At 38.6% G+C, this 27,211-nt stretch overlaps 2 protein-coding genes across 2 annotated transcripts in view; one reads left to right on the top strand and one right to left on the bottom strand.

The window, feature by feature from the left end:
• Nucleotides 1-27,211, bottom strand: part of LOC146464328 (uncharacterized) — an 89,921-nt gene that overhangs the window by 45,509 nt on the left and 17,201 nt on the right. The window contains exon 7 of the mRNA XM_085129933.1: nucleotides 16,578-16,691. Coding sequence (XP_084986059.1) covers nucleotides 16,578-16,691 — 114 coding nt within the window. The remainder of the gene's footprint in view (nucleotides 1-16,577; nucleotides 16,692-27,211) is intronic.
• LOC146464329 (uncharacterized) lies at nucleotides 12,698-13,904 on the top strand. The gene has a single exon (XM_085129949.1). It carries the CDS (start codon nucleotides 13,229-13,231, stop codon nucleotides 13,901-13,903), a length of 675 nt encoding a protein of 224 aa, XP_084986075.1. The 5' UTR covers nucleotides 12,698-13,228; the 3' UTR covers nucleotide 13,904.

Genomic DNA, 27,211 nt, shown 5'->3' with positions numbered 1-27,211 from the left:
ATAATCACGATTGATCCCTTTGCGCAAGAAATTCTGCCAAGTGTAGCCAGACCAGTGGGGAGTACAATGGTAATGGGCTCCTGACAAAACATTTGTACATTTTGGTCACCATTTCACCTAACTTTCTGAGTCAAAAAGCCTTTTCGATCAGACATGTTAGCGAAATGAACAACTAGGTGGCCCTGGTTTTATTTTTCTCATAAATTCCCTGCCCTTTTCTATCGCTGAAGCGTTCAAGGGTTATACGCAGACATCACGCTTCATGCACTAAATATTATGGGGACCCTCGCAAACACATGTCAGAACTTCGACTGAATTTGTAAGTCGATTTTTCAACGAAACTAACCGCTAGGTAAATTCTGCACTAAAAGATTATTCTTAAATAACGATCAGTTTTCTGAAAAGGTTGGATAGTTGGTTGATTTTGTCACATAAATTCATCATGACCGGATGATATCAACAATCAGTTACACAGCGCGACAAAAAATGTTACCGGTAAGTCCTTACCATGTGGGGACCATCTAGTAACAAGTAGGCCCAAAAAAAATTACTTGCATTCGATCGAAACGCACTTACAAGACATTCATATTTTAAAATCACATCATTTACATTTGTTACGTGATATCGTGAGCAAAATATGTTACTGTCGAACTGAGTTATCGCAGTCTATCCGTCACAGGATACGATCGAAATGCACTCGTTGTCAGTCGTTCCTTTTAGCAAAGCTTCATCTCTTAAAGCTAACCTATAAACCAGATTTCAGCAGGGAGAAAAACAAACATTTCAGATCCGGCTACTTTGCGAATGTTCATACCTACGCAAGTACAACTCCCGAACTTTTGCGAAATTTTAAACACTTCGCATTTCGTAAGCACACAGGGGTCAAAAGGGGGTCACAAGTCTTGTACCCGCTTTCCGGTGTTTATAATTTCGATCCCAAGCTGTCACTGATGGCGAGAGTTTAAGGTGACACTTCACGCGAGAAAAGTCTAGCAGCGTTTTTCATCCCAATTTGTAAAACAATACTCTTTGAGCCGAAAGCTATTCTAAACAGATATTTTACTGCAACGAACGACTAGGTGGCCCTGTTGTCATTATTTTGTCCAACAATACTGGAAAACAGCATTGCGCGGGAAATTTTGTGTTCAGAACATGTGGGGACTCTGGAACTACACTGAATTAGGTCGCTATAATCTCCCGGCCAAAAATTAACTGCATTCAGTATCGAAACGCACTTACTAGTCAGCGCCCTTTACAGCAAGGCTTCATCACCTAAATTGATATTAAATCACATGAATGTTACATTTTAACTACGCCATCATGTGGCAGAATTTTCTGTTCTTGGGCTATTATTTACCGTTAAATTTTTTGTGTCAAATTTCCCGCCAATTTTTTACTGTAAAATCTGTTGTTGTCTTTCTTCTCTCTATGGCAGGATTCGATCGAAATGCACTCGTCTCTTCTTAGCAAGGTATCACCTCTTAAATGAATAATTTGGACAACATTGTGATAATCACGATTGATCCCTTTGCGCAAGAAATTCTGCCAAGTGTAGCCAGACCAGTGGGGAGTACAATGGTAATGGGCTCCTGACAAAACATTTGTACATTTTGGTCACCATTTCACCCAACTTTCTGAGTCAAAAAGCCTTTTCGATCAGACATGTTAGCGAAATGAACAACTAGGTGGCCCTGGTTTTATTTTTCTCATAAATTCCCTGCCCTTTTCTATCGTTGAAGCGTTCAAGGGTTATACGCAGACATCACGCTTCATGCACTAAATATTATGGGGACCCTCGCAAACACATGTCAGAACTTCGACTGAATTTGTAAGTCGATTTTTCAACGAAACTAACCGCTAGGTAAATTCTGCACTAAAAGATTATTCTTAAATAACGATCAGTTTTCTGAAAAGGTTGGATAGTTGGTTGATTTTGTCACATAAATTCATCATGACCGGATGATATCAACAATCAGTTACACAGCGCGACAAAAAATGTTACCGGTAAGTCCTTACCATGTGGGGACCATCTAGTAACAAGTAGGCCCAAAAAAAATTACTTGCATTCGATCGAAACGCACTTACAAGACATTCATATTTTAAAATCACATCATTTACATTTGTTACGTGATATCGTGAGCAAAATATGTTACTGTCGAACTGAGTTATCGCAGTCTATCCGTCACAGGATACGATCGAAATGCACTCGTTGTCAGTCGTTCCTTTTAGCAAAGCTTCATCTCTTAAAGCTAACCTATAAACCAGATTTCAGCAGGGAGAAAAACAAACATTTCAGATCCGGCTACTTTGCGAATGTTCATACCTACACAAGTACAGCTCCCGAACTTTTGCGAAATTTTAAACACTTCGCATTTCGTAAGCACACAGGGGTCAAAAGGGGGTCACAAGTCTTGTACCCGCTTTCCGGTGTTTATAATTTCGATCCCAAGCTGTCACTGATGGCGAGAGTTTAAGGTGACACTTCACGCGAGAAAAGTCTAGCAGCGTTTTTCATCCCAATTTGTAAAACAATACTCTTTGAGCCGAAAGCTATTCTAAACAGATATTTTACTGCAACGAACGACTAGGTGGCCCTGTTGTCATTATTTTGTCCAACAATACTGGAAAACAGCATTGCGTGGGAAATTTTGTGTTCAGAACATGTAGGGACTCTGGAACTACACTGCACTTACTAGTCAGCGCCCTTTACAGCAAGGCTTCATCACCTACATTGATATTAAATCACATGAATGTTACATTTTAACTACGCCATCATGTGGCAGAATTTTCTGTTCTTGGGCCAATATTTACCGTTAACTTTTTTGTGTCAAATTTCCCGCCAATTTTTGTTGTTGTCTTTCTTCTCTCTATCGCAGGATTCGATCGAAATGCACTCGTCTCTTCTTAGCAAGGTATCTCCTCTTAAATGAATAATTTGGACAACATTGTGATAATCACGACTGATCCCTTTACGCAAGAAATTCTGCCAAGTGTAGCCAGACCAGTGGGGAGTACAATGGTAATGGGCTCCGGACAAAACATTTGTACATTTTGGTCACCATTTCACCCAACTTTCTGAGTCAAAAAGCCTATGTGATCAGATATGTTACCGAAATAAACAACTAGGTGGCCCTGGTTTTATTTTCTCATAAATTCCCGGTCGTTTTCTATCGCTGAAGTTTTTATGCATTATACGCAGAGATCACGCTTCATTGCAGTAAATTTTATGGGGACCATCCCGAACACATGTCAGAGCTTCGACTGAATTTGTAAGTCGATTTTTACCCAAACTAACCGATAGGTAAATTCTGCACTAAAAAAAATTCTCAAATAACGATCACTTTTCTGAAAAGGTTGGATAGTTAGTTCACTTTGTTATATAAATTCATCATGATGATAATAATAACAATCCGTTACACAGCGCGACAGAAAATGTTACCGGTATGTCCAGACCATGTGGGGACCATCTAGTAACAAGTAGGCCCCCAAAAAAAGTACCTACATTCGATCAAAACGCACTCACTAGACATTCATATTTTAGAATGACATCATTTACATTTGTTACGTGATATCGTGAGCAAAATTTGTTACTGTCGAAGTTAACGCAGTCTATCTGTCACAGGATTCGATCGAAATGGACTCGTCCCTTATAGCAATGCTTCATCTATTAAAGCTATTATTTGGTCAGACTTTGTGATAATCGCAATTGCTACATTTGCCCTAGAAATTTTGCAGAGTGTAGCCAGACCACTAGTGAAACAGAACAGCTGCACATTTTGGTCACCATGCATTTCACCCGATTTTCCGAGTCGAAAAAGGCTTTTCGATCAGATACTTTACAGAAACGAGCAATTAGGTGGCCCTGGTTTTATTATCATTTTTTTTTGAAAGATAAATTTCCTTCAGTTTTCTGTCGGCGACTTGTTCATTGTGACATTGTGTTATACGCACTGGTGGATGTCGAGAAAATACAAATCCGGTTTTTCGTCACAGTTTTATCCGAATTTCTGAGTCAAATTGTTCGCCTAAACTAACGACTAGGTAAATTATGAACACTTCAGCCTATAACATAGCGATCTGTTTTCATAAAAGGCTCCTTAGTTTCACTTCACAGCATAAATTCACCATAATAATCACAGCAATCAGTTCATTACACTGCGTGAAAAAGTTTTGTGTTCAGACCCTTGTGGGGACCTTATTTAACAGTAGGCTCTAAATCTCCCAAAACGTATTCAACAGGACAACGTAGCGCAGAGAATTAACAACTAAGGGTCCTTAGGAACATAAGGATTTATAGCTTACCCGTATAGCCTAGCTCAGCGTTCCTCGTGAACTGCTCTGCTGTGTGGTACATGTAATGCGTCACCGAACCGACAACAAAAAAATTCTAGCCAAAATACTTGGCAGTAGAGATAATTCACTGTCACGAAGTAACATTTTGCACTTGGTTCAGATCTTATCTACATTAATGGAACAGGTATTTATATGCATGGGGACTCGAATAAAGCATTATCTTAGTAAATCCATTGATAAATTCATTGCAATGTCTCAGATAAAAAAAGTCCTTTCATCTTTCTTATCTTTGAACAAGTTTCAATCACCTTTGGTCCCCTTCAGTTAATTTTCCATTGCTCCAGAATCGGAGAAGTGGGGACCGTACTATACAAACAAAAAAAAATTGTCCTTTAATCTTTCTTATCTTTGAAAGTTCACCGGCTGGCGGTTGCGTTGGTCCTCTTAAGTCCGTAGCATGTTTTCACAACATTGGCTCACGGACACACAAGATAACATTAAAGTCAAACGGAACAAACTGAGCCGTCAGCCAAAAACAAACCGCCAGTGAACGTTGAGTCAACCTATTTAGCTAATGGAAGCATTTTCAGCCCTTTACCACCTTTTCCTTCACATGTGGCTGTTTTGGCTTGCATTGTTTTCCTTATCAGCGAAGCAAAATTAACCAATGGTTCACTCTTCCTTCTAAAAGTAATTAAGCTGCGAGAACAATATGTAAACCTTGATCAAAATGACGTGAAAAGAAATTTTCGTTATTAACTCAGAAGAACACGACGGTTCGTTTAGGACGTGTTTTACAGATAATACTAGACATTTCTTTGGCGAAACATAATTTATTGTTTAGAGTATGAAACTAGTATCAGTTATTCGAGATTATAAAACGGCGCTCGAGTTAAATTGACTTCGAGAATACGAATGCAGCAACAATATTGTTCTGCAGGGAATAAACGTTTGAGACTAACAAATCGTTTCAAAAACCTTTACAAGAACCACCATCAAACTAGCATCGAAAAGCGATCTCCTGCGATGAAGTGACCGGCCTAGCATCACCAGATTTAAGCAGGGAGAAAATCAAACATTTTAGATCCAGCTACTGTGCGAATGTTCATACCTGCACATGTACAGCTCCCAATTTTTTTTTGCGAGATTTTAAGCACTTCGCGTTTCGTAAGCACACAGGGGTAACAAGTCATGTACCCGCTTCCCGGTGTTTATAATCCGGATCCTAAGCTTACTCACGGCGAGAGTTTGAGGTGACACTTCAAGCGAGAAAAGTCTAGCAGCGCTTTTCATCACAATTTGTAAAACAAGACTTTTGGAGCTGAAAGCTATTCTAAACAGATATTTTACTGCAACGAACGACTAGGGGGCTATGTTGTCATTTGTCCAATAATAGAAAACAGCATTGCGCGAGACAATTTTGTGTTCAGAACATGTGGGGACTCTGGAACTGCACTGAATTAGGCCGCTATATCTCCCGGCCAAAAATTACCTGCGTTCAGTATCGAAACGCACTTACTAGTTAGCGCCGTTTACAGAAAGGCTTCATCACCTACATTGATATTAAATCACATGAATGTTACATTTTAATTACGCCATCGTGTGGCAGAATTTTGTGTTCTTGGGCCATTATTTACCGTCAAATTTTTTGTGTCAAATTTCCCGCCAATTTTTTACTGTAAAATCTGTTGTTGTCTTTCTTTTCTCTATCGCAGGATTCGATCGAAATGCACTCGTCTCTTCTTTGCAAGGTATCACCTCTTAAATGAATAATTTGGACAACATTGTGATAATCACGATTGATCCCTTTGCGCAAGAAATTATGACTAGTGTAGCCAGACCAGTGGGGAGCTTACGAATGATAAAACAAAATATTTGTACATTTTGGTCACCATTTCACCCAACTTTCTGAGTCAAAAAGCCTTTTTGATCAGATATGTTAGCGAAATGAACAACTAGGTGGCCCTGGTTTTATTTGTCTCATAAATTCCCTGCCCTTTTCTATCGCTGAAACGTTCATGCATTATACGCAGATATCACGCTTCATGCACTAAATATTATAGGGTCCCTCGCCAACACATAATAATAATAATAATAATAATAATAATAATAATAATAATAATAATAATAATAATAATAATAATAAGAAGAAGAAGAAGAAGAAGAAGAAGAAGAAGAAGAAGAAGAAGAAGAAGAAGAATCGTTATTGTGCTCTATTGTGCTTACAGATGTCTGAACTTCGACTTAGTTCTTTTTCACCTTACCTCAGTCCTATATGTAGAGTCTTCTTTTCTATTTGCCATGTTCCTGACTCCCACCCTCTTTTTCGATTACTCCTGCTCGCATTTTGTACTTTTTATCTGGCTGCCCACATTTGTGCGACTCCCGCTATCCGCCTTTAGGGCTCTCGCCTGATTACATGTATAAAGGACACCAAAAGGAGTGAGTTAAGGCGACATTCAAATGAATCAGGTTTCCCTCAAAGCATACTATAAATGCAATAACACAGGGAAGAAGGAATATACAAAAGGATTCTTAGAGAAGCTGTTCGATGGTTTTACTTAATATGTTTGTGTTAACTTAAACAATCTTTTAACATATTGAAATATGTTAATTAGCGAGGGCTTTGTACAGGAACAGAAAAGTTTCACTTTGTGCAAGTACTATTTTGGAAAAGAGGTCAAGAGAGAGTAGAGAAGAGTAAAGAAGAGAGAGTAGCAACTTCTGTCATATTTGTAGTAATAATCATTATCTGAACCACCTCGAGTTACGGAAACTGGTAGTAAGTTACTGGACTCAATTATTACCAACTTTGCGCTCTTTTTGTACAATCATTGTTTTATTTTTGCCAAAATTGGAGCTTCTCTTATAGAGAGGGATTGTTAAACGCACAGGTTTGGGATTTGTCGAATCAAAGGTCAAGGCATTAATAATCATACTTTTTTGTCTTTATTCGTTCTGATCAATGTAAACATCAATACCATCAACAGGATATGCCGGAGGGTATCCCTATCGAGGGTATCTCCTTATTAAATCAAAGCAATTCAACTCAAATCAAATGTTAGTTTTTGATGAGAGGGGAAAACCGGAGTACTCGGGGAAAAATCTAACCCGCGATCAGGCCATTGGCGATTGGTGGAAGGCGAGTGCTCTGACACTGCGCCAATCCTACTCTACAGAGTTGTGACTGGTAGAGATGCCTATAGACGACTGTAATGATGTTCACGCTGCTTACCGGGCCTTGTTTCAGCGATTCGCAAAACTGTTGATAAAAAACATCTGTTAGAAGACTGTGTCTATCCGTCCAAAGTACAAACCGTTAATGAACGGCGACGTTCGAAATGCGATTGCTAAAATTAACAAAGAGTTCGTTTGGGTCATCCAAGTCAATTGGATCATCCAACTCAGTTGGATCATCCAAGTCAATTGAGTCAGTTGTGTCCTTAAAGTCAGTTGGATCATCCAAGTCAGTTGGATCATCCTTGTCAATTACGTCATCCAAGTCAATTGAGTCATTTGGGTTGTTAAGGCCTTTTTAGTCCTTGTGACCTTTGCTTTTGACCATTGACCTTAAAACTTGGTGACCATGTAGTCCTTGACGGTTTAACTTAGGTCAAGGGGGGAAGTGATCAGAGATCAAAAGCCAGGAGAGTCAAAAGTGACTTTTTTCTGGGTCAGAATGCCTCTCAACAAATTTGAAGTTGGGAACATGTTCTTAGAGAGGATGATGAGGAAGAGATCGCCAGATTAGCACTTGTGGCCTTTGCTTTTAACTTGTGACCTTGAAACTTGGTGACCGTATTGCCCTTGACGAGTGGACTTAGCTCAATAAGTAAAAAGGTCAAAGGTTAAAAGCAAAGGTCATATGGCATATTTTTCTTCCTCCTAACCTTTGGTTTTGACCTTTCACCTTGTCGCTAAAGTATAGTAGGCTTCTTTATGCTGTTAACATCTCCTCCAATTTTCATGGTCATTGATTAAAACCCGAGCTCAGGAGAGTAAAAAGTAGTTTTTTTCTAGGAAAAGATACGATGCGTTTTTAGTCCCTGTGACCTTTGCTTTTGACCGTTGGCCCTGAAACTTGGTGACCATATAGTCCTTCACGGTTGAACTTAGGTCAAGGAGGAAATCAGTCAAAGGTCAAAAGCCATGGACGTGGCTTTTATTTTTCTTTCCCCTGACCTTTGGTTTTGACATTTGACCTTGTTGCTAACGTATGTTAGGCTTCTTCATCTAATTTTCATGGTCATTGATTAAAATTCAAAACCAGGAGAGTCAAAAGTGCCTTTTATATATGGGTCAGAATGCCTCTTCACAAATTTGAAGTTGGGAACATGTCCTTAGAGAGGATGATGAGAAAGAGAGCGCCAGATTAGCACTTGTGACCTTTGCTTTTAACTTGTGACCTTGAAACTTGGTGACCGTATTGCCCTTAGACAAGTGGACTTAGTTCAGGAGGTAAAAAGGTCAAAGGTTAAAAACAAAGGTCATGGGGCATATTTTCTTCCTCCTGACCTTCAGTTTTGACTTTTCACCTTGTCGCTAAAGTATAGTAGGCTTCTTTATGCTGTTAACGTCTCCTCCAATTTTCATGGTCATTGATTAAAACTCGAGCTCAGGAGAGTGAAAAGTAGTTTTTTTCTAGGAAAAGATACGATGCGTTTTTAGTCCCTGTGAACTTTGCTTTTGACCGTTGGCCTTGAAACTTGGTGACCATATAGTCCTTCACGGTTGAACTTAGGTCAAGGAGGAAATCAATCAAAGGTCAAAAGCCATGGACGTGGCTTTTATTTTTCTTTCCCCTGACCTTTGGTTTTGACATTTGACCTTGTTGCTAACGTATGTTAGGCTTCTTCATGCTGTTAACGTCTCATCCAATTTTCATGGTCATTGATTAAAATTCAAAACCAGGAGAGTCAAAAGTGCCTTTTATATGGGTCAGAATGCCTCTTCACAAATTTGAAGTTGGGAACATGTCCTTAGAGAGGATGATGTGAAAGAGAGCTCCAGATTAGCACTTGTGACCTTGAAACTTGGTGACCGTATTGCCCTTGACGAGTGGACTTAACTCAGGGGGTAAAAAGGTCAAAGGTTAAAAGCAAAGGTCGTGGGGCATATTTTTCTTCCTCCTGACCTTTGGTTTTGACCTTTCAACTTGTCGCTAAGGTATGGTAGGCTTCTTTATGCTGTTAACATCTCCTCCAGTTTTCATGGTCATTGATTAAAACCCAAGCAGGAGAGTGAAAAGTAGTTTTTGTCTGGGTCAGAATGTCTCTTCACAAATTTGAAGTTGGGAACATGTCCGTAGAAGGGATGATGAGAAAGAACGGGCAAGATTAGCATAATTAATTTGCACTAATCTGCAAAATGGAAGTCACCATGATACGTTTTGTCTGGGTTGGAATGCCACTTTTCGCCAATGTGGAGTTAGCAACGATGAGAAAGGCCGGGTAGTTTACCGATCTGCATCAATCTGCCAATTTTCACCAATTTGGAAAATACGTTAGGCATGTCTTTAAAGACAGTGACGCGAAAGTGCGGGCTACATTCGTACAATTTTGTTGGATCGGCAAAATGGGCCATGAAAGACCATGATGACAAAGCCCCGGCAAGATTAACACAAATCGTCACTTTCATTTGGGATAAAGTAGGCTTCTGGAGAGTTACGCTATAAGAAATTGGACCGAAATAGTATTTTCTTGTCGCATTTCCGAAATCGACCGTTCCGTAAAATTATCCCACTTCTCTTAAATTTAGACTGTCTGTTCCATGACATTTTAATTCAACGAAAACGTTTAGTTTTTACACGAGCACAGGTTAAATTAAGCTCAGTCAGGATAACAACGTGTATTTACATTGTAAATGTAAACAAGAGCAAAATCACCGACACTTGTTATCAGTTCATCCGTGATACGAGTCATTTTGCTTGTTTTGAAATTTGTCGAATAGACGAATTCTTATATAAGAGGTATTTGTGTTGATAGATCTGAAGTTTTAACGGTCGGGTCTAACAAATAGATTCCATTTGGCCGTGCGCGCCCTATTGCTGAACGTGGAGAAGACGTCAAAATATGGCAAGAACAAAGAAGTACGCTAATGAACCTCAGGCGAGTAGCGTGTCTGATATTATTGCCGCATTTTGACATCTTCTATGCGGTACACACGGTCCCCGAATGGAATGAATTTGTTATATACCTTAATGCTAAGATTCTCTAAAGTGAGCTTCATACCAAGTGCTTTCACAAACGTTGTAAACTGTAAAGAACTTCTTAGGATGAAGAAGTTGCAAATTAGCATACTAAACTTCAAAGAAGTTTGGAAACAGCTTTCTCAAAGTAACCTTTATTCTACTAGCACATTTCTGCTTCCAAAAAATCGACCGCGTGATGTTGTTCATCGTCGACTATTCCTGCATTTTCTCACAGACAAACGTGGGGACAGATTTCATCCGTTTTGTCTGACGACAAACATTCTAGCTTGTTAGCACACAAAAGGCCCTATATCCCATTGATCTGTTCCAAGACGTTTTGTTTGTTGTTGTCTCGGACGACAAGCAAATTTTCGGGAAAAAATAGCTTCGTCCTGCCACAGTGACGACATTCGTGCGTGCGTCTGTACTATAATCACCCACTTCTCTAGACCAATCCGAAGCGAGGTTTTCACTCTTAATTGCAGGAAATATGGTAAATACCTGGAAAGTTGAATAGACTATTACAATTCTTACCGTGTACTTATTAATATATGTTATTGTGTTTAAGGCGGACGAGCAGCCCCCTAGTAGGGTAAGTGCAATGGCTGTAGGACATAACATCTAATGGCGAAGAAGTGCAATACCAGAGAGAAGGGTCCGCACACAAACAGGGGGACATCGGGCGCCAATTGCGCTGGGGAGTCGAACCCCACCCCTTTAATAAAAAAATCTGCAAACATTGTGCCACAAAGGCACGCAAAACGGAAACAAAAATCATCGCACAGTAGACCAACAAAGGACACCAAGCGCTAGCAATCTTACGAAACGGATACAAACAAAAACATTACGAATAGTTACTAAACAGTGTGTACAACCGGTGAAGGCGACACAGAAAGCAAATATTAACACATGACAAAAACAATAACATTACAAGTGTTGACGAGCAAAGGAAGCAACATCCCAGTTGCTTCCCCGACAGTCAAACATCACAGTTAACAAAGCTGCACAGTCATATGATTGTCGATGGGATAGAGCATGCCAGATAGGATGTTTTGGTTGATTGGCATAACTAACAATGCACGTCGCCCGGGAGAAGGCTGGGTATGAAAACCAGTAAGAAGTGTTGGAAGTGACTTTGAGAACAGGGCTGGAGGATGACTACTGTCCCAAGCTTGGACCTATCTAACGCAGGTTTACACTTAAAAGGTAATAAAGGAAAGATTGGCGTAGGTGTCATTCTGCAAACCTAGCACGGTCTGGCTGGCATGCACAAATTGGTCTAAGCTCTCCTGCTGCCCCAATAACACTTCGGCACCATGGAGGCCATGTCGATGAGTATCCACCAAGACAATAGAGCAGTTTTCGATGGGCATAAAGAGGACCGTCTTCTCGTTAGCTATTAGCAAGGCAGCATGGCCGTGGTTACGGGTACACAACTTTCGTAACTGGAACAACAAAGTTGTGGGCGCATGTTCATCAAAAACGCTTACCGGCAAAGGGAGGTCAACAGAAGCACTGACACTTCGCTCTACAATGATAGCAGCCTCCGTTGCTGACAGGAAACGCTGTGGCAAGCTATGGCGACAACTATCGTAAAACCGGTTGCCAATTCTGATCGCAGAACACATAAGCACAACCCACAGCGGAGATAACAGAGGCACTGATTGCAGGTCAAGGCGCTGACAGTATACTTCATGAGCAAAGATGAGCGCAATGACACTGCAAGCATAGCTACCATTACGCCCGTCGAGTGTTGATTGGCTAATCTCTACAGGAAATTTCCATTCTATCAGGTTGCTATGCGGCAGATTTTCCCCAGTGACTTCAAGATCCTCCCCTGCGGTGGGCTGATCGATGTCTACACGTTCGTCATCAGAAATTGCTCCATTATCGACATCGTCCTCGACATCATCATCATCTTCCTCTTCGTTTTCACCATCTTGGATATCAAGGGATTCCTCGAAGCTGATACCTGACAGAGCGGCTTTGAATGAGGTTGCTGCACTGACCAGTTGAAGTTTACAGAACGCGATTCCATTTTTGACACACGCCAACTTTCCTTCAATTACTCTTGTGTTCTGAGACTCAGTTGTTTACCTGGCTATCTCCATCTAAACGTAAAAGAGTAAAAAAAAAAATCTTTATTAGCCAAAATGATTTCCAGCTAGAGACTAGACAAGTGCTAAAAGGTTTTGCAATTCTTAGCATACACTTTCTGACTGCACAGACTCTTCACCAGGCTCGAGCGGCATCTCAACGTCAAATTCACGGGGAGGATCTTGAAAAACTGGGAGAAAAAAAGAAGAAAAGCAGTTGGAAATATATATTTCATTCAAAGACAATGCTACTCAACATGAATGTAAAACATTGAATTCATTTGAATCAAACTGGCTAACTGTCGAGGCTGTCCTTCAACTCATCTGCAATCCTCTGAAGCTGAGGCATAGCAACCTCCATGTAGAATTTTATGAAGTGGGCCATCTCCATTTTGACCAGGGAAGCTTCTTCCTCCAATCGCTTTGTCATTCCAAACTTTTCAACGACTAATCTCTCGATACGTACTGGTGTATCTATAGGAAAATTAATAATTGAACAAAGAGAGAAAGAGCGAAGTTTAGCACCCTATTTAAGTAAAAACGGTTGTATTGCTATGAGGGCTATAACAAGCAATAAGCCTAATTGACAAGGGCCTGTTCAACCATGGTAATTGGTCAGGTAAGTTGTTACCCTGTAATATGAGTACCGATGACTGTGACACCGATACAACTCATGATAAGTGGTTCCAACACTTTAGACACAAACAAACTTGTAGCGCAGAGACAGGACGGTGTACGGAACTTGTTAACGACATTCATCGACAAGATCTGCAATAATGTCGAAATCGAACCACGCCTTCAATCCCTGGACAACGAGCGATTTAATTTGAGGAGCGCTGTTACAAGTTCTGAGGCAAGGTTGGACATCAAAGCGGGAGGTTTCTGGGCGAGAGGAGTTACGGCATTTTTTGATGTTAGAGTTACGCGCGTCAACTCCAAATGTTACCAGAGCAAGCCAACATCGGAAGTGTTCAAAGAGCAAGAAGAAGAGAAGAAGCGCAAGTACCAGCAGCGGGTGTTAGATATAGAAATGGCTTCGTTTACGCCTTTAGTGTTTGGAACCAATGGCGGAATGGGAAACGAGTGTCAGCGGTTCTTAAAGCATCTCGCAGATAAGATAGCTCAGAAAGACACCGAGCCTTATCATGTTGTAATCACTTGGCTCAGGACACAGATCTCGTTTGAATTCTTAAGATCGGTACATGCATGCGTCAGAGGTTCGCGAACGCCGTTTCGTAGCAAGATAGAGCAATCATTAGACTGTGAAATAAATGTCGCTATGCGGATATCTGACTCTATCGTGTCTATATGCTTTTATACTTAAGGGTTTTTATGGACACTGGTTTAGCCGTCATTAGTGTAATTCGATTGTATGATCTTGATGTCTCTGCATGATGGAATTCTTTATTTTATGGAATTTTGAACTTTTATTATTATTTATATCTATTTCCTCTTCCTTTATGTATCTTTTATCTATTATTTAGAATTTGTAAATGAATAGCGTTTTTACAATTTGCTTGGTATATGTTAATAAAGAGATTATTATTTTTATAATAATAATAATAATAATAATAATAATAATAATAATAGTAATAGTAATAATAACAAAATAGTAATTATGATTATCATTTTTAGTCTGAGACACAGGGTCACCTTTTGTAAAACAGCTCCTGCACTTCCTGTAGTAACTATTTCTTTAGAAGTAGACCAGCATAATGGCGCCCCATCATAAGTCCCCTTAACTAGGTTCACAGAACACACACTTTGAGCCCTCACTAGAAGGTAAAAAAGCAAAAGCTCCAAAAGAATTTTTTTAACCTCAAAGCGCATTTAGAGGTGCTCCCCCAAAAAGCCATAACATACTTACATAATTAAGACAGTTTCAGGAAACTGACAAGATGTGAAAGGATTCCAGGTTCACTAAAAATCCTCGGGCAAGATAATTATTAATTCTTAGACCAAAGGGGAACATTATGATGATGTACATGTCAACTCTGTATTCCCCAAAAGAAACAGGCTCTTCTTTTGTTCTGTAGTGGGTGTTTGTCCTAGTCATGAAAAAGGACCCGCAAAATAGGTCGGCCTGTACTTTGTTTAACAGAACACACACCTTGAGTCCTCACAAGAAGATGAAAAAGGAAAAAAACTGAAGAACACTATTTTCTTTATCACAAAGAACTTTAAGAGGTGCTAAAAAAACCCATAAAATAAATTTAAGATACTTACATTAAACACCAAAGGCTTTTTTTCAAAGTACACTTGAAAACTCTACATATAAGTCAGATACAGTAGTGTGTACAATACACACAGTGTGTGTTCTTCATGTAGAATTGTAGTGTGTAAACCACTAAAAAATTTTTTTTTCGTTAATCTAAGTATCGTTATGGTTTTCTTGGGCACTTCTTAATGTGCTACAAGGCAAAAAGATAATTTTTTTCGAGGTTTTGTTTTTTACCTTCTTGTGAGGACTCAATATGTGTGTTCTATGGACCAACTTGTGGGGACTCTTCAGGGGTCCTCATTATGGTGGTCTATTTTCAAAGAACTACCTATTTTAGGGGACTTTTTCCGTGGGGACTCGAAAATGTCCCCATAATTTGAACAGTCCCCACTTTCCTGGTGTGTTTTCATATGAATGTCCCCGTAAGTGTGCAACGGTGAGTGCACACACACACACACATCAACAATTAACACCAATATCAATAATAAGGTACAAAAGGCTGCGGGTATTTGTATCCTTTACGCAGCCCATGGGATTTGATACTACCTGGACTTGTGATTATGCAAAAAAAAGGCTTCCGCAACTTGAATAAAGAGATATATATCTATATTTTTGATTTATGGCCAAATGGTCAGAAACTGCAACCGATTAGATATTAGCTTGATAAGTTAAATTAAAGGAAGCATTTTAAGGAGCAACAAAACGCCCTTCAATATACAATTTGTTCGGCTCTTTCCTACTGAAATAAGTTGATTTACACTCTTCCCTTACTTTCTTATGGCGTGGCCATGGTTATTTACTACTTTCTTGAATCTCCTTCGGCACGTCTGCAAATACTGTAACTTCAAGCTCATCCTTTCTTTCCAAGCTTTCTTGAAAACACGCTCCCGGTCGGGATACTTCAGAAAACGTGCGATGACTGGTCGAGATATAACCCAGCTCTTTTCCTTCCGATCAGATGAATTCTCTGGAATTCAGTATCCGGCGCAGCATCAATTTCCAGCTCTCTTTCTATAAAGCGATATAACACTTCGCTTGAATTCTGCTCTGCTAATTCATTTTCAGGGAAGCCAAGAAAGCGTAGGTTCGCTCTGCGATTGTACACCTCCTGGTAAAGAACGCGCTCGTTTAAGACATGGATTTGCTGTTGATTTTCGTCTGTTTTCCCTTTGAGTTCCTCAACTTCAGTGTTGCTAAAATTTAAGCTATTGTCCATTTCTTTCATTGCGCCCTCGATCGATACCACTCTTTCCTTTAGGGCAGTGACTTCTGACTGAACGCCTATCATAGCCTTCTCTAAACTCTCTACTTTCTCTATGACGCCTTCCATTTTCTTATCCATTATTTCAAGCTTTTCTAGTATCAGTTGTAGCTTCGAGGCGACGTTCTTCGACATGTCCGCTGCTGCAACTTCGTCTGTATCACAAATTCTTTATCTTGTGGAGATGACGTTTCGCTGTCGGTGGAACTGCTTCTTCCCCTTTCTTTACGTTTAAGTCTGCTTAAAAATTCGGCCATATATAAGAGCTCTCAAGAACAAATTTTGCGGGAGCGATATTAGAAGCGTTCACACTCCGCCATGGCATTCCCCAGTCCCCAAATAATTTTCATTGGTACAATTATGTAGTTGGTTAAAAACAACTCTTTCAATTAGTTTGCTAACAACAGGCAGAACTGAAATCAGTCTTTAATTACTAGGATCAGTGTTCAGACCTTCTTTGGATATAGGGGAAACTCTAGCTAGTTTCCAAGCATCATGAAATATTCCCGTACAAACCTTCACATGTTTCACCACCGTATCCGCTGTTGCACTGGCAGCTGTAGCCTCCTCCTGGTTCATCAGTACAGCTTCCCTCATTCAAGCACGGACTCGAATCACATGATCGAATTTCTGCATGGTAATGTTAAAAATGTGAATTTTTCAAACCTCAAAGAGAACAAATTTCGCATGAGCAAACAAAACAACAAAAAGGAAGAAATCGAGTGCCGCAATATAATGACCCTCACAAATTTAAGTAAGCAAAGCGTAATTATTTGTGATAGTATATTTTTATCAGTAATGTGTGTATTACCACTATCATATAGAAATATAACTTCTGTGGATAGGTTGTGTTGTCTGGTATTTTGTAATGTAAGATTTTATTACGTCATGTAATGCCGTATAATAGTTTTCTTACCGACTGCGAGGTTGTTCGTGAAAGGAATTAATGTGCCTATGATCTGGAGTTCTCCCATTCACTCCCAGTAATTTATTTTAAAGTAGAAGTATTGGCTAGGATATTACTAAAATGACTGCAAAGTTTTTTTCGGTAAAATATCTTTTTACTTCTAAGAAAAATACAAATAACGAAAATCCATTAAAATCGTCATTTGAGGCGCTAAGTTTGAGAGACTCGCGTGCAAAAAAAATCATTCTACTGCGTTTAAAATACTCTCATCCTATTATACAATCTCTAAATGATTTTGGGAAATATTGTGATGTTCTGAGTATACGAAATAATTTAGTTTCGAAGGAATACAATTCACTGCAGTAAAAATACTTTGTGAATAAAATCAATTTTCACTATGTGCGAAACCTTAAAATGGATTAAACTCCTGTGGTTGAATGTTAGAAGAATGGTCAAAAGATTCCTGTAAAAATTTCTTTGGGCAAGTGATTAGGAGCAAGGAGAGAGCTTTTCAAAGTCCGTAAAAAATGCAAATATTTGACCTCCCGCGGTAAACTATGAAGTTGGGAGGCGGACAAATTTTAGTCCGTGCACATGTCGTAACCCATATTAGGTTAAAATAAGCACATAGAAAAACATTTCGAAATGTTCTAACCTAATAATATGCTGTAAAAGACAGGTCAAAAGGCCATTTAGGCACGATTCTCTGGTCGTTCGTCGTATAAGCTTGAGCTCTGTTTGTAACGTCCGATGTACACTGCACAAACTGTCAACGTATTCAGTTCAGTTCAGTTGTCGAATACCAATCTTTGATCGACTTTCGTTGCATTTCATCACGACTGCATCTTCTTCGACGGCTTAGTCATTTGTGAAGTATTGCTTGGTTTATAGTACACAAAAATATTAAATCTGATTGCCACTAGTTAGAATGGCTAAAAAATGTCGGCGCTTACAGTCTATCTTCCATTGCAGGCAGCTTTTCCTTCATTACGCAATGCAATGTCATGGACATTTGAGGAGGTAGCACAGGGTGAAATGCGAAAATGTTTGATTACTGAACAAGTGCATACTCAAGGTAACAACAACGACAGCAACAATTACGATAGCGATACCTTTAGGAACGTTCTTTTTCCCGTGCTAAAATCCTGTTAATTTATCTATTCTCGAATTTTGCGCGCCGGGAGTTGTTAGGAGCTTTACCGGAAGGATAAGATCTGAAACAATATCAGTACACTTACTGATGAAGATCACTACATTCTTTAGCTAGTTCTTTTTATTTTTTATTTTTTCTTTTACAGGCAGATGACCACAAATATCGCATTTCTGGTATAAATGACTGATAAACCGAGCAATGAAACAACGTACCCCCTTCGAAAACTGTTACCTTTCTTTTGTTTCCCGGGTGAGAGGAATCCTAAGAGAACATTGAATCGCCCATTTTTTCGTTTACCGTTAGTCTGGGTGACCTGTGGCTTCGGGTGGTCATTCATCTGTTAGTTACAAACTAACTTTCTTGCGGTTCAAATTCATGATGTCTAAATGAAACAATAACTAACATCCGGGACTTGAGTCAAATGGCGAAACACGAGCAAGAATCGGTAAGGATTTTCTCTTCAAAAAGGGTGAGTTTGAAAAGCTATTCGAATATTTTTCACCCTTATAACTGTAGCATTGTTAGGCTAGTGATCGATTAGTCGAGAAGTGCGGTTTTGGGTCGGATTTTCGGTCTCGAGTGTCATAAATAATTTCTAGATGTTCGATCGGTGTGATTCGCGTCGTTGCATGAATCTAGCATAAACATGAAAAATAAATTTGAAACGCTGTCTTGCTCTGATGAAGCCGATTCTGTATTAGAAAGCTAAACTTGAGCGCTAAAAAGACCAGCTTTTGAGTGAGATTTTCTGAGTACGTAGGTGCCGTTAAAAAGTTTTTGCCGGCTTGTTTTCTCAACAAATGGGCCGTTTCATGTCAGTCCTGAAATGCCAGTGTCATGTCTAATTTCAGAGACAAGCCTTCTATAGTGTTTTTTGACCTTGCTTTCTTGCGATGAGTCCTAATTTAAGTCTTGTTCTGGACTAGCATATTCCATCAGCCTAGAAAGTTTCAAAATGTGCTTAAGTGGCACTTTCCCTGAGAACGGTCCACTGCGTTTCGGGTCGAAAAAAAGTTTGCACTCAAACTTTGCCCACTAAATCATCTTGGGTCATAAGTAAATGGAATGACTTTAGTTTTCGGAAATACGTTAAAATATATTTTTTACAGGCCACAACAGTCAGAGCGTTCGAGGACCTAAATTTGAGCGTAGCGAAAGTAGGAAGTTGCATAAAATTGAAGAGCTCGGTGCTTGAAAACCACGAAACGCCACAAAAATTCATTATAATTCCTAAGTCAAGTGTTCCTTCAAAGGTATGAAATGCATGTCTATTTTGATTTGTTTTAATTTTTAGGGTCACAAAAAATTAATATTATTAATCCTCATTAGAACGCTTTCTGAAAACCGGTGAAGGTACCCTGTCTTTGCCGGCATTTATTTCACAAGTCCAGACCGACCCTGACTAAATTCCAACTGAACTTTGCTAAACAGATGTTAGGAAGCATAGAAATATAAAAATACGTTGCACTTTTTAGCTTCCTTGACTACAGCGACTTCGTACTTTTGGTGCTTTTTCGAATGTGAAACCCGCATTATGCAAATGAGGTTGTTGATCAAATTCAAATTGTTGTAAATCAAAACATTCTTAATCGCTAAATTTCACCATTCTAAATTCACTACACCAAAATATAAAACAAATATAAAACCCTGATGAATTATTTAGTCCTGATTTCTAAATGCTATGTAAAAAAATTGTAAACATTGAATATGCTAATTGCGTTGTGCGGTGAGGGTAAAAGGAGGAAAGAGTTTGCGGAATGGTGTGTGGAATGGCGTGCGGAATGGCATAATTATGCGAAATACGATTTACGTTGGAAATAAATTAACTGAAGAGCGCGTCATGTTTTCGCGCCAATTTTATAAGAGCAGCAGTTTTTTTGATGCTGCGGGCTCTTGCTAAATATTAACAACAATTCGAGGATTTGATCGTCTGATTGTTGATTTGGAAGAAGTGAGGGTAAAGAAAGCGATGAAAACGGTTTATAGTTTTCGCATTCAAGGAACTATGAGTAAATCCGTAGTAAATTAAATTTCATGTTCACTTTACTCCATGCGACTTCGGTTGACAAAAATAACGTGGCAGCGTGAAGTCTTCTCAGGACAAAGATTGATCCTTTACCGAGGGCAAATAATAAACATTTTTGTTAACCCTCGGTAAAAGATCAATTCTCATACCCTGTATGCTCGATGATTCATTTATCATGAGCAGGAAAATGAACAACAATTTGACCAAAATGCATTTGTGATAAGAATAGTTTCACAACCTTTCAAACAACCAGTGTCGATAATTAGACATCATACTTGTCATCTGCTTTTTTGCTCTAGGGCTTTTCGCTTTTAAATCTCCTTTTAAGTTGGGACATCTAGCACTGAAAGACCTTAATTAAAGACGGATATGTTTAGTTCGATAACGCGTAACTGAACTATAGCTACCTGAATCGCCGTATTAAATAGCTAGGTAGCTAACTCAGCAGCTCAACAGTTACAGTGACGTGCGTACTCGTCGCTCGACGAAAATGTAAGGTGAGAAAAAGTAGAACATATTTTTCCCATGAGTTGTACAAATTGTAACCGTCAAAGAGTCTGATAAAATGACCGAGTTTAAATTTAAAATTTCTCACATAATAGTTTTGGCCTTGGACTGATGTTATTTCTCCAGTCTGGTGTTGCTTTTTGTCTAGGCTACTCGCTGCCACGTTCTTTTTGTCAACTAGAAATTTAATTTATTTTTAGTTCCTTGAATGCGAAACTTCATCGATTTCTTCACTGTCACTTCCTAACCAGCGATCAGACATGTTCTATGCCAGGCGTATATTTTCTAATCTTCGATCTGTTGTTTGGTTGTTTAATAGTCCGCAACATCGAAAAAACTGCTGCTCATATAAAATTGGCGTGAAAACGGGATGCGCTCTTCAGTTAATTTATTCCCCGCGTAAAGCGTATTTCGCATAATTATGCCGTTCCGCACGCCATTCCACATACCATTCCGCAAACTCTTTCCTCCTTTTACCCTCACCGTTGCGTTGTGTGGGAAACTTAGTCCTATGTAAAAGTAATCTTTCTTCTCGCTGTTTTCTACTGCCAATTTTCAATTTTTTTGAAAAGTGCTTTTGAAAAATTTGTACACGTTTTTAGTATAAAAAAAACTTGAAGAAATACTTCAGCTTTAAATGGATGAGCACACACTGTGACATGACCTGCATTGAAATCGACAACACTTGACTTTTTTTTAAATCAATGTTGTGTCACACTCTGGGTTATTTCTTGATTGCCTTTTTATTTGGTAAATGGCTACTAAAAGGACAATGCTAACAAGACCATCTTATTTTCCCTGATCTACGACCAACGTACAGAATGATTTGATGAAGAAAGTTTTGTTTTGCCGGATATGGCATTTTAACGACATAACTCCCGCACTGAAGTAGGTCATAGGTCAAGGTCTTTTAAACTTCTCAGTTTACTTCCTGATTTTCTCTAAAATGATTCCATTCACCTCCGCTATGAATACATTGTTACATTTTATTCTCATACAAGATAAGCAATATTCAACACCTTATAATTAAAGCTTACTGGCGTGTAACTACTAACCTCTGGAATCTGAGATCCGAATTTGACTGCTCAATTTACACGAGCAATGACGCCGCCCAACAATTACACAATCCTACCTTGTAACAGTGAAAAAGCGAGAGATATAAGCAAATAAAATATCTTTGGTTCCTGTTCTTGTCGAGTTTAAAATATGGACATCCTATGCGGAAGATGGCTTTTTCGGTATTTTCGGGCTCAAATTACCTCATTAATGAGAAGTTGTTCTCTTTCACTTTCGAAGCTTTATTTATGAACAGCCATATTGATAGTCGATTTATATTTGGCCCGGCGAATACAAGGACCTACAAACTTGGACAAAATAAAGGGAAAAATTAGCCCCTCATCCTCCCCTCTAAATCAATCAGAACGAATCCGCGTACAAAGCAAAACGTGCCATGTTTCAATCACTGGGAAAAAAAAAAGGGGGGGGGGGGGGGGAGAAAGGCTGGTTGTCCAAGATTGTAGCTATCAATATGTTTGCTGAGACTCGCAATGCGTGCCAAACAACCCCCCCCCCCCCCCCCCCCCAAAAGTAGACACTGAAAATGCCGCTCAATTTGATCATTATAGCCATTTTTTTAACGCGATAGCCGTTTGTACAGAGACCGGCGTAAATGAGGCCTGCAGTATGGAGTAAAAGATTCTTGACACAATGGCAGGGCCTTCCCTCATGTTGTTATTATGATTTATCTCATGACGATCTTATAGTCCGGTCTTTCTCTATATACCTACATTTGTTGGTAGATATTTTACAAAATAACTCACCTCAAGCCTGGATTGGTTGTTTGTACAGATTCCTTTTCCGAAGTTGCATGTAAGATCTAAGGCGTATCATTCATAGAAGCATTGTGTTGGTTGCGGCAATTGTTGCAAATATCGTATTTGGTCAAAAAGAAAGTCAAATTACTCAAGGAAAGTTCTAGAACTGACTTCGGACTTATTTCTCGTGTTCGGGCTACTGCGCTACGCAGTCTAAGAGGCGTATGTGAAAGTACCTCATGAACATTCTTATCGGGGGATTTTGCAGTACAATTTCGTTTTAATACGCAATTTTTTTTGTGGGGGGGGGGGGGGGAGGGTGGTCTTAACCCCCCAAAGACGATAAAATTGTACAATTTTTATTATAATCACAGAGAACTTCGCGTAATCGAGAGGGAGCACTTATTCGAGGATTTATGGCATTTTAGTGGACTGCCTGTCAACTAGCTTGGAGTAGTTTTAAAATTACACTTACACAAAAACAACACAGCAATAATATACTTTACCGATCCTCTTTAATGCATGTGGGATTTGATTCTCCTTCACTAGGAGGAGAGCTCGTGTTGAATTTTCAGTAATAATGACTTTAAAATAATTACAGAAACAATGAGGCATTACACTAGAAATATCATCTACAACAAAAAGTGCAAGTTAGAAGCTTTATAGCATTTGCGGCCAAGGGCCTGGAGTGAAACTCTCAGAGCAAGCTAACAGCTAACTCTACCTATGACCAGAGTCCGCTGGGGTTGCAACCGGAACGCACACTGCACGAAAAAAACGCCTTTGCGCAAATCAAATGTGTGGTCAAAGTCTGTCAAAGGTCGCCTTTGATTACCTTTGATTCGAATCACAAGTGACAAAGGCCGCATTTGAATCACACGCGTCAAAGGTGGAGTCAAATTTGATTCGAATTAAAGATATTTGTAAATATATCACATATTTGATCCACCTTTGTAGCGCGTCAAAGGCGGAGTCAAAGTTGTTTGATTTCAATTTGACCTGCGTCAAAGGTAGGGGTTAAATACATTTGAACTCACATTCGATTCGAGTCAAAAGTATATGCATAGGCGTCACATATTTGACGTATTTTTTATGCGCATCAAATGTGTTGTCAAAAATGTTATTATATTTGACCTCATCTTTGATACGAATCAACAAAAGAGCAAATCCAATTTTTTGTGCAGTGGCATCGCGACGGACGGATAGACGGATTCTCCTTCCCTCGCTTCCTATAAAATCTTTTCTTTTCTGTACAGTTTTTTCCTTCCGACTTTCATGCACAAGATCCTATCAATTCATTTTGAGCAACATATTGATAATGCCCAGCTTTTGAAAATTAATAAATCACATGTTTTACAAAAGCGAATTCAAGTTTTTCTCATTACTACAGGGAATTTTTTTTTTCGAACTGTAATAAAATAACAACTTGCACTTCAACAGATAAATGGCTCAAACAACTTCTAGTCGACCTATCATTTTTTTCGTGGTTCAGAAGTTTATATTATCTATGTATTGAGGAAGGCACTTTACGTAGAGGGATGTACAGGCATCCTCCTTCTAGTGACTTGTAAATTTCAGTGTTTTGTGATTTCAGATGGCAGTATGCCAAACTCAGCGACATATTTTATTTCTTAAAGGACCTTCAAGCTATGAATAGCAACTGAATGGCGTCAGCAAAGCAGGGAAATGTAATACTGAACGAAAAAATTAGTAATGAAAATAGGTTTCTTAAAACCTAAATACTGTTTAGCAGACAGACTAATTTGCATTAAAATTCCCCGCAAAGTATCTAAAAATCGGGACAGAATAATTCACAAATTTTAGGCATTTTAAAACTATTGAAACCGTTTATGCTTTTTATTTTGTGTGCTTTTCGGTGTAGTTAATTTAGAATGGTGAAATTAAGCGATTAAAAATGTTTTGATTCGTAACTGAATGGAATCATTTTAGAGAAAATCAGGAAGTAAACTGAGAGGGTTAAAAGACCATGACCTTTATGACCTTCTGCAGTGTAGGAGTTATGTCGTTAAAATGCCATATCCGGCAAAACAAAACTTTCTTCATCAAATCATTCTATACGTTGGTCGTAGATAAGGGAAAAATAAGATGGTCTTGTTAGCATTGTCCTTTTAGTAGCCATTTACCAAATAAAAAGGCAATCAAGAAATAACCCAGAGTGTGACACAACATTGATTTAAAAAAAAGTCAAGTGTTGTCGATTTCAATGCAGGTCATGTCACAGTGTGTGCTCATCCATTTAAAGCTGAAGTATTTCTTCAAGTTTTTTTTATACTAAAAACGTGTACAAATTTTTCAAAAGCACTTTTCAAAACAATTGAAAATTGGCAGTAGAAAACAGCGAGAAGAAAGATTACTTTAACATAGGATTAAGTTTCCCACACAACGCAATTAGCATATTCAATGTTTACAATTTTTTTACATAGCATTCAGAGATCAGGACTAAATAATTCATCAGGGTTTTAGGCATTTTTAAACGGGTAAAACCGTTTTTGCTTTTATATTTGTGTGCTTTTTGGTGTAGTGAATTTAGAATGGTGAAATTTAGCGATTAAGAATGTTTTGATTTACAACAATTTGAATTTGATCAACAACCTCATTTGCATAATGCGGGTTTCACATTCGAAAAAGCACCAAAAGTACGAAGTCGCTGTAGTCAAGGAAGCTAAAAAGTGCAACGTATTTTTATATTTCTATGCTTCCTAACATCTGTTTAGCAAAGTTCAGTTGGAATTTAGTCAGGGTCGGTCTGGACTTGTGAAATAAATGCCGGCAAAGACAGGGTACCTTCACCGGTTTTCAGAAAGCGTTCTAATGAGGATTAATAATATTAATTTTTGTGACCCTAAAAATTAAAACAAATCAAAATAGACATGCATTTCATACCTTTGAAGGAACACTTGACTTAGGAATTATAATGAATTTTTGTGGCGTTTCGTGGTTTTCAAGCACCGAGCTCTTCAATTTTATGCAACTTCCTACTTTCGCTACGCTCGAATTTAGGTCCTCGAACGCTCTGACTGTTGTGGCCTGTAAAAAAATATATTTTAACGTATTTCCGAAAACTAAAGTCATTTCATTTACTTATGACCCAAGATGATTTAGTGGGCAAAGTTTGAGGGCAAACTTTTTTTCGACCCGAAACGCAGTGGACCGTTCTTAGGGAAAGTGCCACTTAATTTCTCGGGGTATGTTCTTACAAATCCAGACATATATTAAAATAATGTAAGTTAACTGATGAAAATATAAGCTATTTTTGCTAGCCCTGCTTGTCTAAATCACAGCTGTTTTGTCAAGAAATGTAACTGATGTTAGTAGAAGAGCTTAAAGCCTCAACTTTACCAGTTATTTCAGGATATGATGAATGCAACGAACTATTTAGCCTTTGCTTTGTGGCACTTGTAAAGTGACATGATTTCTTTCCTAAAATACAACCCTTTCTTGGTGTTTTTGGTTGCTAAGGTTTATCCGAAGTGATTAATGATACAAAAGAGAATATCAACCCGTTATAAACAATTTGAGCTTAAACACTTGTTTAAATCACAGCCGTTTTGTCAAGAAATGTAATTGATATTAGTAGAAGGGCTTAAAGCCACAACTTTACCAGTTATTTAAGGATATGATGAATGCAACGAACTATTTAGCCGTCGCTTTGTGGCACTTGTAAACTGACATGATTTTTTCCTAAAATACAACTTCTGGAGGCATCCTTTCTTGTTTGTTTGGTTGCTACAGTTTATCCTGAAGTGATTAATGATACAAAGGAGAACGTCAACCCGTTCTGAACAATTTGAGCTAAAACACTCGCTAATAAAATAATTATTACAATAATATAAGTCGAATGATGAAAATATGGGCTTTTTTTGCTAGCCCTACTTTTCTAAATCACAGTTGTTTTGTCTAGCAATGTAACTGATGTTAGTACAAGGGCTTAAAGCCTCAATTTTACCGGTTATTTTAGGATATGATGAATGCAAGGAACTAGTTAGCCTTTACTTTGCTGTATATATGTAAACTATATAGTAATACATATGCCAAGTAACCTGAAGATTTGACTTGGCATATTTATTACTATATAGTTTCGTACCGCACAACCCGGCACTCATCAGGTAAAGAGCGAAATGTAAAATTGCATCGTAAAGCTGGTAAAAATGTAAACTGAATGAGTGGAAAAGTAGTAGATTACAGTGGTTTCTACTTCTAAACAATAGGCGCTTAAATCCGCGTGGCAATGGAAGTAAGCGTGACACTGACAAATACATATATTTTAGATGACCGGAAATGAAAAGTTTGAGTTTACAATGGTTTCTGTTAAGGATAAACAAAAAAAAAAAAAAAAAAAACGCGTTAAAATGGGATTAATTACGTGGCAGCTTTAAATTTTTAAGGAGAAATTTGTTTGCGTGTCTACAGGAAGTAATGAGTTCATTTCGTTTGTTCAGTGTGGATAAATCAGGTCTGCAAATTATAAAATACTTCTCCCATAGGCACAAATTATATCGGTTGGAAACAGGGTGGTACGGAGTAGCATGCTTTAATATCTTCCAAGATATTTAAAAATCTGTTTCAGTGTCTTTCAACTGCCAAATGTGCTCACTGAGTTCTGTGTTGAGTCTCTTGCTTGGATGTATTATGGGCTATTGTTCTCTACTTTTTCATTAGCTGTCTCAGTTTCTTTGTTCCCGTCGCTCCTTTTTTTTCAGTTAAACTTTTATTAATTATCAA

The sequence above is a fragment of the Pavona decussata genome, unplaced genomic scaffold, assembly GCF_977016875.1.
Source record: "Pavona decussata unplaced genomic scaffold, jaPavDecu1.1 SCAFFOLD_165, whole genome shotgun sequence".
Classification (NCBI taxonomy): domain Eukaryota; kingdom Metazoa; phylum Cnidaria; class Anthozoa; order Scleractinia; family Agariciidae; genus Pavona; species Pavona decussata.
Note: the sequence above shows the minus strand (reverse complement) of the source record. Positions and strands in the feature narration are given on the sequence as shown.